Raw genomic sequence first — 13,576 nt, 5'->3', positions numbered from 1 at the left:
GATCTTGAAGATCCTTGTTTCAAAAGTATAGATCTAGTATTTAAGTTAAATCAACACAAGTATGTGAAGTTGTAACTAGCAAGTTACACTTCTATGTCTTGAACTTACAAAGTTTCAAGAAGAATAATCAAGTCTTAACTAGTAAATACTTGACCATGAACATAAATCACAAATTTAACTAAGTAAAAGTGAAAAAAATAACTAGATCTACAAGTTTTATGTTTATATTTGTTTCATACTTGAGAAGATCATACCAAAGTGTAGATCTTAATAGTTCAAGTCAACAATATAAACAAAAGAAAGTTTCTTCAACTTATGAACTTGAAACATGAAATTAAAGTGAACAAAAATAAAGTAAGTAACTAGATCTTTAAGTATTTGTTCATGTTTGTATCATGCTTGAGAAGATTCAACTAAGTTTTGAATCTTGAGAGTTCAAGTCTACAACTCATGAAAACAAAGAAAGATCTTGAAGTTTATGAACTTAAATCTTGAAAATACATGAATATGGAACTACAAACTAGTGAGTTTGAGTTCATGTTCTTAGTTCTTCAAATTCAAAAGAAGTAACTAAGATCTAAGAAGATTCAAGCTAAAGAGACTTGATCTTTACAACAAACAAGAAACAATTACAAACAACAAGTAATAAACAAAAGATGATGATGATTATTGGAGCTTGCTAGGCTACGGTTTTTCAAGCAAGAAAGGAAGAGAAAAAGTTGTTCACTTACAAAGGAAAGAGAGAAGGTTGAGAGAGTTTGAGAGTTGTTTGAATGTGTGTGTGTGAAATGAAATGGAAAATGCAAGTAACAAGTATCAAGTGAAAGGAAAATTTGAACTCCCATGTGGCCTTGAAAGGGGACGGTTTCTAGGGCATTTTTGGGAGGTCAATGGCTTGCTTTCAAGTGTTGGGAAGATGGGGAAAGCTAGGAAGGGTAAAGAAGTTAAAAGGCTCATGCATGCTTGAGACAACTTTGTCTCCCATTTAGTTTAATTAATCACACTTAACCTTAATGTAATACTAGTTTAACAAGTGGGCTCCCAAGTCCATAAAAGTGTAGGGTGGGCTTACTTGGCCCAAGTCCATTAATTAAAGGCCCAAGTTTAATTAAAGATGCAATTTAAATAATTAAAGCCCAAGTAATTAATCACTAACCTTGATTAATTAAAATGAGTAATAATAAATAATCATGAATGTAAATAATATTCTAAAAATATTATTCGTGAAGTTTCGTGTGTCGCAGAGACGTTTCGGGCTCTTAAAAGTCAAGTACGGGCAATCATGGAAACATGTAAACGTAATTAAATACATTCGTTTAATCACACGTATTAATAATAATAATTATTAATAATTAACGTTGGAAAAACCAGGGTCGTTACACTAAGACCGTCATTAAAGATATCATGTGTCGGGTATTTCCCAGTTATCACCTCCAATAACAATATTCCAAAACTGTAGACATCGCCGCTACTTGTCATCTCACTAAACCATACTCTGAAACTTATAAGCATCACTTTAAAAAAATTGTAGTATTGCATATCAAATATGAGCATATTGGAATACAAGAACTTTACCAGGAGGTGCATAACCAATTGTTCCTTTCATTACAGATGAGCTGTTTATGTCTGAATTTGTTCCAAGAAATCAAGTTAATCCGAAGTCTTTAACATGAGCCACCATATCATCATCCAATAGAAAGTTGCTAGGCTTTAGATCACAGTGAACAATAGTTGGTACACAAAAATTGTGAAGATAATCAAGTGTAGATGCAACGTCAATGAGAATATTTATTCTTTGAAGAAGGTTTAGTCTGGATGCGTGAACACTTGAATGTAGCCAATCGTGTAAGCTTCCATTCGGCATGAACTCATAACCCAAAGCTTTGAAATCATGTCCTTGAAAGTCAACACTTGAACATGAAGTTATTATCTTTAATAGATTCCTGTGTCGAATACTCAGCCACGCTTCACATTCTCTTATAAAGTTTTTGTGAGCTCCTCGAATTTGTAGATGCAAGACTTTCACCGCAACGAATTTATCAACATGTTCAAGAACTCCTTTGTAAACACAGCTGGATCCACCCTTGCCAATCAAATTAGCTTCATAGAAGCCATCGGTAGCCTTGAGAAGTTGATCATAGGAAACTTTCAGAAGTCGTTCATTTGCCGATGATAGAGACGGTTGGCCTTTTTTTCTTCTATAAAACATATACACAACACATGAAACAACCAAAAGTGTGGAAACAATCAATAAAACTATTACAAACACCGGGAATCTCCTTTTATGTTCCTTTTTCTCCTTGCATTTGGCTAACCCAAGTTTCTACCAAACCACCGCAAAGCTTCTCGTTTCTCGTGATAGAAAATTCACTTGCATTGGTAAACACTCCTTTCAATGGAACTTCACCATCAAAATCATTAAATGATAAGTTTAATGCCTTTAATGACGAAAATCCTTCCAAGAATCGAAGAATTTGGCCTGATAAATTATTATGAGAAAGATCGAGTTCCACTAAACCCTTCATGGAACTTAATGATGGTGGTAACATACCTTGAAATAAGTTGTCGTTGATGTATAAGTATGATAGGCTAGTGCAATCACTAAGACTGCTCGGAATGTTACCTGATAGATTATTATGAGATGAGTTTAGATAAGTTAACATCTTGAGATCTCCAACCTCTGGCAGAAGTGAGCCGAATAGGTTGTTTTGAGAAAGTTCTAACGCTATGGTTAACTAGATTGCCTATACTTGACGAGAGGTTTCCATATAATTTATTTTGTCCTAAATTTAGATAAGATAATTGATCTGAAAGATTACCAAATGACCTTGGGAGAGCTCCTTCAAAATTGCAATTGTGGTGGTGGTGGTTTGTAGTGATGGTGGGTGGTGCTGGGTGGTGGTGGTTGGTGTTTGGTGGTGGGTGGTTGGTGGTGGGTGGTTGGTGTTAATGGGTGGTTGGTGGTGGTGGTGGTGGTGGGTGGTGGTGGTGGTTGTTGGAAGTGGGTGATGGCGGTGGTGGGTGGTGGTGGGTGGTTGGTGTTGGTAGGTGGTGGGTGGTGGTGGTGGTGGGTGGTGGTGGGTGGTGGTGGTTGGTGTGATGGGTGGTGGCGGGTGGTGGTGGGTGGTGGTGGTGGTGGTGGTGTGGGTGGTGGGTGGTGAGTGGTGGTGGTGCTGGGTGGTGGGTGGTGGTGGTGGTGGGTGGTGGTGGGTGGTGGGTGGTGGGTGGTGGTGGGTGGTGGTGGTTGGTGTGATGGGTGGTGGCGGTGGTGGTTGGTGGCAGGTGGTGATGGTGGTGGGGGGTGGTGGTGGGTGGTGGTGGTGTGGGTGGTGAGTGGTAGTGGTGGTGAGTGGTGGTGGGTGGTGGGTGGTGGTGGTTGGTGGTGGTTGGTAGTGGTGGTTGGTGGTGGTGGTTGGTGGTGGTGGTGGTTGATGGTGGTGGTGGTTGGTGTGATGGGTGGTGGTGGTGGTTGGTGGCGGGTGGTGGTGGGTGGGTGGTGGTGGTGGGGGGGGGGGGTGGTGGTGGGTGGTGGTTGATCAATCCTAGATTATCCAATAAAGGCTAATCAAGGATTGAGTGCAATGAGGGGGTATAATGGATGTCGATTATGGTTTTGGGACCATGTCCCGGTCTTCGTAAATTACCTTAACCAACAAAGATCAAGTCTCGGGCGAAGTCACGAGAGAGATCAATATGGCTAGAGCAATTATTCCAGAATCAACAACCACAAATGAGAGACCAAGCTCCCTATTTATAGGTTTGAGATCTGTGCGGAAGTAAGATGTGCGTGAAATGTCCCGTTCTTATTGATTAAAAACATTCCATATTAATTGATTTCGTTGCGAGGTTTTGACCTCTATATGAGACGTTTTTCAAAGACTGCATTCATTTTTAAAACAAACCATAACCTTTATTTCATAAATAAAGGTTTAAAAAGCTTTACGTAGATTATCAAATAATGATAATCTAAAATATCCTGTTTACACACGACCATTACATAATGGTTTACAATACAAATATGTTACATCGAAATCAGTTTCTTGAATGCAGTTTTTACACAATATCATACAAACATGGAATCCAAATCTTGTCCTTATTTTAGTATGCAACAGCGGAAGCTCTTAGTATTCACCTGAGAATAAACATGCTTTAAACGTCAACAAAAATGTTGGTGAGTTATAGGTTTAACCTATATATATCAAATCGTAACAATAGACCACAAGATTTCATATTTCAATACACATCCCATACATAGAGATAAAAATCATTCATATGGTGAACACCTGGTAACCGACATTAACAAAATGCATATATAAGAATATCCCCATCATTCCGGGACACCCTTCGGATATGATATAAATTTCGAAGTACTAAAGCATCCGGTACTTTGGATGGGGTTTGTTAGGCCCAATAGATCTATCTTTAGGATTCACGTCAATTAGGGTGTCTGTTCCCTAATTCTTAGATTACCAGACTTAATAAAAAGGGGCATATTCGATTTCGATAATTCAACCATAGAATGTAGTTTCACGTACTTGTGTCTATTTTGTAAATCGTTTATAAAACCTGCATGTATTCTCATCCCAAAAATATTAGATTTTAAAAGTGGGACTATAACTCACTTTCATAGATTTTTTACTTCGTCGAGAAGTAAGACTTGGCCACTGTTGATTCACGAACCTATAACAATGTATACACATATATTAAAGTATGTTCAAAATATATTTACAACACTTTTAATATATTTTGATGTTTTAAGTTTATTAAGTCAGCTGTCCTCGTTAGTAACCTACAACTAGTTGTCCACAGTTAGATGTACAGAAATAAATCGATAAATATTATCTTAAATCAATCCACGACCCAGTGTATACGTATCTCAGTATTGATCACAACTCAAACTATATATATTTTGGAATCAACCTCAACCCTGTATAGCTAACTCCAACGTTCACATATAGAGTGTCTATGGTTGTTCCGAAATATATATAGATGTGTCGACATGATAGGTCGAAATATTGTATACGTGTCTATGGTATCTCAAGATTACATAATATACAATACAAGTTGATTAAGTTATGGTTGGAATAGATTTGTTACCAATTTTCACGTAGCTAAAATGAGAAAAATTATCCAATCTTGTTTTACCCATAACTTCTTCATTTTAAATCCGTTTTGAGTGAATCAAATTGCTATGGTTTCATATTGAACTCTATTTTATGAATCTAAACAGAAAAAGTATAGGTTTATAGTCGGAAAAATAAGTTACAAGTTGTTTTTGTAAAGGTAGTCATTTCAGTCGAAAGAACGACGTCTAGATGACCATTTTAGAAAACATACTTCCACTTTGAGTTTAACCATAATTTTTGGATATAGTTTCATGTTCATAATAAAAATCATTTTCTCAGAATAACAACTTTTAAATCAAAGTTTATCATAGTTTTTAATTAACTAACCCAAAACAGCCCGCGGTGTTACTACGACGGCGTAAATCCGGTTTTACGGTGTTTTTCGTGTTTCCAGGTTTTAAATCATTAAGTTAGCATATCATATAGATATAGAACATGTGTTTAGTTAATTTTAAAAGTCAAGTTAGAAGGATTAACTTTTGTTTGCGAACAAGTTTAGAATTAACTAAACTATGTTCTAGTGATTACGAGTTTAAACCTTCGAATAAGATAGTTTTATATATATGAATCGAATGATGTTATGAACATCATTACTACCTCAAATTTAGTAGGTAAACCTACTGGAAGTGACAAGAAATGATCTAGCTTCAAAGGATCTTGGATGGCTTGAAAGTTCTTGAAGTAGGATCATGACACAAAAACAAGTTCAAGTAAGATTTTTACTCGAATTAAGATAGTTTATAGTTATAGAAATTGAATCAAAGTTTGAATATGAATATTACCTTGAATAAGAAAGATAACCTACTGTATATAACAAAGGTTTCTTGATCTTAGATGATTACTTGGAATGGATTAGAAAGCTTGGAAGTAAATTAGTAAACTTGAAGGGATTTTTGAAGTGTTCTTGAAGTGTTCTTCCTATGATGATTATAGCTTGATTCTTGAAGTGATTTTTGATGAAGATGATGATTAACTACTGGAAAAATACGTTCATAATAGTGTGTGTGTGTGTTGAGAGAGAATTAGAAAGAGAATTGGAAGTGAAATGGAGTGAATGATGAGAGGTAATTGGTGAGTGGTGAGTGGGGTTAAAAGGAGTTCTAGTTAGTTGACTAGCTCATGGTAGAAGTTAAAATTGATTAGTCATACATGACATAATCAAGAGTGGAATCCCATGCTAGTTCCTATTGGTATATACCCATAGTAAGTACGTTTTGAAGCTGTGTATAATACGGGTAAGAATACGACTAGAATTCTTGATGAAAGAAAAGAATGGGAAAGTAACTGTAACCATTTTCGTTAAGTACGAGTGTTTTGATATATGTATTGAAGTCTTCCAAAAGTATTTTAATACATCTAAATACACTACATGTATATACATTTTAACTGAGTCGTTAAGTCATCGTTAGTCGTTACATGTAAGTGTTGTTTTGAAACCTTTAAGTTAACGATCTCAATTAATGTTGTTAACCCATTGTTTATTATATCTAATGAGATGTTAAATTATTATATTATCATGATATTATGATATATTAATATATCTTAATATGATATATATACATTTAAATGTCGTTACAACGATAATCGTTACATATATGTCTCGTTTCGAAATCCTTAAGTTAGTAGTCTTGTTTATATGTATATAACTCATTGTTAATATACTTATGGAGATACTTACTTATCATAATCTCATGTTAACCATATGTATATCCATATATATATCTTCATGTCGTTTTTACAAGTTTTAAAGTTCGTGAATCGCCGGTCAACTTGGGTGGTCAATTGTCTATATGAAACATATTTCAATTAATCAAGTCTTAACAAGTTTGATTGTTTAACATGTTGGAAACATTTAATCATGTAAATATCAATCTCAATTAATATATATAAACATGGAAAAGTTCGGGTCACTACAGTACCTACCCGTTAAATAAATTTCGTCCCGAAATTTTAAGCTGTTGAAGGTGTTGACGAATCTTCTGGAAATAGATGCGGGCATTTCTTCTTCATCTGATCTTCAAGCTCCCAGGTGAACTCGGGTCCTCTACGAGCATTCCATCGAACCTTAACAATTGGTATCTTGTTTTGCTTAAATCTTTTAACCTCATGATCCATTATTTCGACGGGTTCTTCGATGAATTGGAGTTTTTCGTTGATTTGGATTTCATCTAACGGAATAGTGAGATCTTCTTTAGCAAAACATTTCTTCAAATTTGAGACATGGAAAGTGTTATGTACAGCCGCGAGTTGTTGAGGTAACTCAAGTCGGTAAGCTACTGGTCCGACACGATCAATAATCTTGAATGGTCCAATATACCTTGGATTTAATTTCCCTCGTTTACCAAATCGAACAACGCCTTTCCATGGTGCAACTTTAAGCATGACCATCTCTCCAATTTCAAATTCTATATCTTTTCTTTTAATGTCAGCGTAGCTCTTTTGTCGACTTTGGGCGGTTTTCAACCGTTGTTGAATTTGGATGATCTTCTCGGTAGTTTCTTGTATAATCTCCGGACCCGTAATCTGTCTATCCCCCACTTCACTCCAACAAATCAGAGACCTGCACTTTCTACCATAAAGTGCTTCAAACGGCGCCATCTCAATGCTTGAATGGTAGCTGTTGTTGTAGGAAAATTCTGCTAACGGTAGATGTCGATCCCAACTGTTTCCGAAATCCATAACACATGCTCGTAGCATGTCTTCAAGCGTTTGTATCATCCTTTCGCTCTGCCCATCAGTTTGTGGATGATAGGCAGTACTCATGTCTAGACGAGTTCCTAATGCTTGCTGTAATGTCTGCCAGAATCTTGAAATAAATCTGCCATCCCTATCAGAGATAATAGAGATTGGTATTCCATGTCTGGAGATGACTTCCTTCAAATAAAGTCGTGCTAACTTCTCCATCTTGTCATCTTCTCTTATTGGCAGGAAGTGTACTGATTTGGTGAGACGATCAACTATTACCCAAATAGTATCAAAACCACTTGCAGTCCTTGGCAATTTAGTGATGAAATCCATGGTAATGTTTTCCCATTTCCATTCTGGGATTTCGGGTTGTTGAAGTAGACCTGATGGTTTCTGATGCTCAGCTTTGACCTTAGAACACGTCAAACATTCTCCTACGTATTTAGCAACATCGGCTTTCATACCCGGCCACCAAAAATGTTTCTTGAGATCCTTGTACATCTTCCCCGTTCCAGGATGTATTGAGTATCTGGTTTTATGAGCTTCTCTAAGTACCATTTCTCTCATATCTCCAAATTTTGGTACCCAAATTCTTTCAGCCCTATACCGGGTTCCGTCTTCCCGAATATTAAGATGCTTCTCCGATCCTTTGGGTATTTCATCCTTTAAATTTTCCTCTTTTAAAACTCCTTGTTGCGCCTCCTTTATTTGAGTAGTAAGGTTAGTGTGAATCATTATATTCATAGATTTTACTCGAATGGGTTCTCTGTCCTTTCTGCTCAAGGCGTCGGCTACCACATTTGCCTTCCCCGGGTGGTAACGAATCTCAAAGTCGTAATCATTCAACAATTCAATCCACCTACGCTGCCTCATATTCAGTTGTTTCTGATTAAATATGTGTTGAAGACTTTTGTGGTCGGTATATATAATACTTTTGACCCCATATAAGTAGTGCCTCCAAGTCTTTAATGCAAAAACAACCGCGCCTAATTTCAAATCATGCGTCGTATAATTTTGTTCGTGAATCTTCAATTGTCTAGACGCATAAGCAATCACCTTCGTTCGTTGCATTAATACACAACTGAGACCTTGCTTTGATGCGTCACAATAAATCACAAAATCATCATTCCCTTCAGGCAATGACAATATAGGTGCCGTAGTTAGCTTTTTCTTCAATAACTGAAACGCTTTCTCTTGTTCATCCTTCCATTCAAATTTCTTCCCTTTATGCGTTAATGCAGTCAAGGGTTTTGCTATTCTGGAAAAGTCTTGGATGAACCTTCTGTAGTAACCAGCTAGTCCTAAAAACTGGCGTATGTGTTTCGGAGTTTTCGGGGTTTCCCACTTTTCAACAGTTTCTATCTTTGCCGGATCCACCTTAATACCTTTTTTGTTCACTATGTGACCGAGGAATTGAACTTTTTCCAACCAAAATGCACACTTTGAAAACTTAGCGTACAATTCTTCCTTCCTCAATACTTCTAACACCTTTCTCAAATGTTCACCGTGTTCTTGGTCATTCTTTGAGTAAATAAGTATGTCATCAATGAAAACAATGACAAACTTGTCAAGGTATGGTCCACACACTCGGTTCATAAGGTCCATGAACACAGCTGGTGCATTAGTTAAACCAAACGGCATGACCATAAACTCGTAATGACCGTAACGTGTTCTGAAAGCAGTCTTTGGAATATCATCTTCTTTCACCCGCATTTGATGATACCCGGAACGTAAGTCAATCTTTGAATAAACAGACGAGCCTTGTAGTTGATCAAATAAGTCATCGATTCTCGGTAGTGGGTAGCGGTTCTTGATGGTAAGTTTGTTCAACTCTCGGTAGTCGATACACAACCTGAATGTACCATCTTTCTTCTTGACAAACAAAACAGGAGCTCCCCACGGTGATGTGCTTGGTCGAATGAAACCACGCTCTAGAAGTTCTTGTAATTGGCTTTGCAGTTCTTTCATCTCGCTGGGTGCGAGTCTGTAAGGAGCACGAGCTATTGGTGCAGTTCCTGGTACAAGATCTATTTGAAATTCAACGGATCGATGTGGGGGTAATCCCGGTAATTCTTTCGGAAATACATCGGGGAATTCTTTTGCGACGGGAACATCATTGATGCTCTTTTCTTCAGTTTGTACTTTCTCGACGTGTGCTAAAACAGCATAGCAACCTTTTCTTATTAGTTTTTGTGCCTTCAAATTACTAATAAGATGTAGCTTCGTGTTGCCCTTTTCTCCGTACACCATTAAAGGTTTTCCTTTTTCTCGTATAATGCGAATTGCATTTTTGTAACAAACGATATCTGCTTTCACTTCTTTCAACCAGTCCATACCGATTATCACATCAAAACTCCCTAACTCTACTGGTATCAAGTCAATCTTAAATGTTTCGCTAACCAGTTTAATTTCTCGATTCCGACATATATTATCTGCTGAAATTAATTTACCGTTTGCTAATTCGAGTAAAAATTTACTATCCAAAGGCGTCAATGGACAACTTAATTTAGCACAAAAAATCTCTACTCATATAGCTTCTATCCGCACCCGAATCAAATAAAACGTAAGCAGATTTATTGTCAATAAGAAACGTACCCGTAACAAGCTCCAGGTCTTCCTGTGCCTCTGCCGCATTAATATTGAAAACTCTTCCGCGGCCTTGTCCATTCGTGTTCTCCTGGTTCAGGCAATTTCTAATAATGTGGCCCGGTTTTCCACATTTATAACAAACTACATTGGCATAACTTGCTCCGACACTACTTGCTCCGCCATTACTCGTTCCGACACCATTTGTTCCTTTCGTTCTGTTAACCCCTGGTCCGTAGACCTCACACTTCGCCGCGCTATGACCATTTCTTTTACACTTGTTGCAAAATTTGGTGCAGAACCCCGAGTGATACTTTTCACACCTTTGGCATAGCTGCTTCTGATTGTTGTTGTTGTTGCGGTTATTATTGTTGTTGGGATGATTGTTGTAGTTGCTGTTGCTGTTGTTGTTGTTGTTGTTGTTGTTGTTGTTGTTGGGCCGTTTGTTGTAGTTGCGATTGATGTTGCGATTGTTGGGATAATTGTTGCGATTATTGTTGTAATTGCTGTTGTTGTTGTATTGGTGATTCTTATCACCGTTTTCCTCCCACTTTCTTTTGACTTGCTTCACATTGGCCTCTTCAGCAGTCTGTTCTTTAATTCTTTCTTCAATCTGGTTCACTAGTTTGTGAGCCATTCTACATGCCTGTTGTATGGAGGCGGGCTCGTGTGAACTTATATCTTCTTGGATTCTTCCCGGTAATCCTTTCACAAACGCGTCGATCTTCTCTTCCTCATCTTCGAATGCTCCCGGACACAATAGGCACAATTCTATGAATCGTCTTTCGTACGTGGTAATATCAAATCCTTGGGTTCGTAACCCTCTAAGTTCTGTCTTGAGCTTATTGACCTCGGTTCTGGGACGGTACTTCTCGTTCATCAAGTGCTTGAATGCTAACCATGGTAGTGCGTACGCATCGTCTTGTCCCACTTGCTCTAGATAGGTATTCCACCATGTTAACGCAGAACCTGTGAAGGTATGCGTAGCGTACTTCACTTTTTCCTCTTCAGTACACTTACTTATGGCAAACACCGATTCGACCTTCTCGGTCCACTGTTTCAATCCGATCGGTCCTTCGGTTCCATCAAATTCCAAAGGTTTGCAGGCAGTGAATTCTTTGTAGGTACATCCTACACGATTTCCTGTACTGCTAGATCCAAGGTTATTTTTGGTATGTAGCGTAGCCTGTACTGCGGCTATGTTTGAAGCTAGAAAAGTACGGAATTCCTCTTCATTCATATTCACGGTGTGTCGAGTAGTCGGTGCCATTTCCTTCAGAAATAGTCAAATGGAACAAGTTAATCATACAGAATATTAAGAGTAGTTAATAGTATTTCGTAGCATAATATGAACTCATTTATAAAAGCTTTTTCTTCATATTAGCATTTTATAAGTTTAAATTCGGGTAGTACCTACCCGTTAAGTTCATACTTAGTAGCTAATATACAATTCAACTACTACAATTCTATATGAAAAACTGATTATAATAATATTTCGCGTTCAAACTTTTACACAATATTTTACAAACTTACAATACCGCTTATTTTACATATAGCATGAAATATAGCACACAATAAATTTGATACAAGATAGTTGTGAAGATAATTCTAGCTAGTACACAAGTCGTTCAGCAAAGGCAATAAAGACACGTAATTCATACGTCCAGAAACAAGTCATGCATTCTGGTTTTACTAGGATTACTTCCCATCCTTGGTCTTGTGGAACATAACCGTTATGGCCGTTGATAAGACAGCGTGTTGTAACGTCGTCAAAGGGATGAGGGTTACGTAATGTCCAACAGTCCCGTAACAATCTAAAAACCTCATTTCTTACCCCAATTACCGACTCCGTCACTTGTGGGAACGTTTTGTTTAATAGTTGTAGGCCGATGTTCTTGTTCTCACTTTGGTGAGAAGCGAACATTACTAATCCGTAAGCATAACATGCTTCTTTATGTTGCATGTTAGCCGCTTTTTCTAAATCACGAAGTCCAATATTCGGATATATTGAGTCAAAATAATTTCTTAACCCATTGCGTAAAATAGCATTTGGGTTCCCCGCAATATATGCGTCAAAGTAAACACATCGTAACTTATGGATTTCCCAATGTGATATCCCCCATCTTTCGAACGAAAGCCTTTTATAAACCAAGGCATTCTTGGAACGTTCTTCGAATGTCTTACAAACTGATCTCGCCTTAAATAGTTGTGCCGAAGAATTCTGACCGACTCTAAACAAGATTTCATCAATCATGTCTCCGGGTAGGTCTCTTAAAATATTGGGTTGTCTATCCATTTTGTGTTTTTATACTGTAAAATAGAACAAGAGTTAGATTCATAAAAAAATAATTATTAATACAAGCAATTTTTACATATATCATAAAGCATAAGCACACTATATTACATATATTACACCACACGAATACAACTATCTTATTCCGACTCGCTTGTTTCTTCTTCTTCGGTTTTGGTTCGTTTTGCCAAGTTTCTAGGGATATATGATGTTGCCCTAATACGAACCGTCGTTTTCCACATTGGTTTAGAAAAACCTGGTGGTTTAGAGGTTCCCGGGTCATTGTTACAACTTAAGGACTTCGGGGGTTGACGATACATATAAAGTTCATCGGGGTTGGAATTAGATTTCTCTATTTTTATGCCCTTTACCTTATTATTTTCTTTTGCCTTTTTAAATTCAGTTGGGGTAATTTCTATACCATCATCGGAATTCTCGTCGGAATCCGATTCATCGGAGAATTGGTAATCCTCCCAATATTTTGCTTCCTTGGCGGAAACACCATTGACCATAATTAACCTTGGTCGGTTGGTTGAGGATTTTCTTTTACTTAACCGTTTTATTATTTCCCCCACCGGTTCTATTTCTTCATCCGGTTCCGATTCTTCTTCCGGTTCCGATTCTTCTTCCGGTTCCGACTCTTCTTCCGGTTACTCTTCGGGAACTTGTGAATCAGTCCACGAATCATTCCAATTTACATTTGACTCTTCATTATTATTAGGTGAGTCAATGGGACTTGTTCTAGAGGTAGACATCTATCACATAATATCAAATGCGTTAAGAGATTAATATATCACATAATATTCACATGTTAAAAATATATAGTTTCCAACAAAATTTGTTAAGCAATCATTTTTCAAGTAAACACGGTCGAAGTCCAGACTCA

At 37.3% G+C, this 13,576-nt stretch overlaps 1 protein-coding gene across 1 annotated transcript; it reads right to left on the bottom strand.

The window, feature by feature from the left end:
* Window positions 1–1,645: 1,645 nt before the first annotated feature.
* On the bottom strand, window positions 1,646–2,525 carry LOC139899752 (probable LRR receptor-like serine/threonine-protein kinase At3g47570). Its single transcript, XM_071882590.1, has 2 exons — window positions 2,305–2,525; window positions 1,646–2,198 (listed from the first exon to the last, which is right to left on the bottom strand). The coding sequence occupies exons 1-2, from the start codon at window positions 2,523–2,525 to the stop codon at window positions 1,646–1,648; spliced, it is 774 nt and encodes a 257-aa protein (XP_071738691.1).
* Between the last annotated feature and the right edge of the window lie 11,051 nt (window positions 2,526–13,576).

Source organism: Rutidosis leptorrhynchoides, chromosome 3, assembly GCF_046630445.1.
Source record: "Rutidosis leptorrhynchoides isolate AG116_Rl617_1_P2 chromosome 3, CSIRO_AGI_Rlap_v1, whole genome shotgun sequence".
In the NCBI taxonomy this organism is placed as follows: domain Eukaryota; kingdom Viridiplantae; phylum Streptophyta; class Magnoliopsida; order Asterales; family Asteraceae; genus Rutidosis; species Rutidosis leptorrhynchoides.
This window is presented reverse-complemented; position numbering and strand designations above follow the sequence as displayed.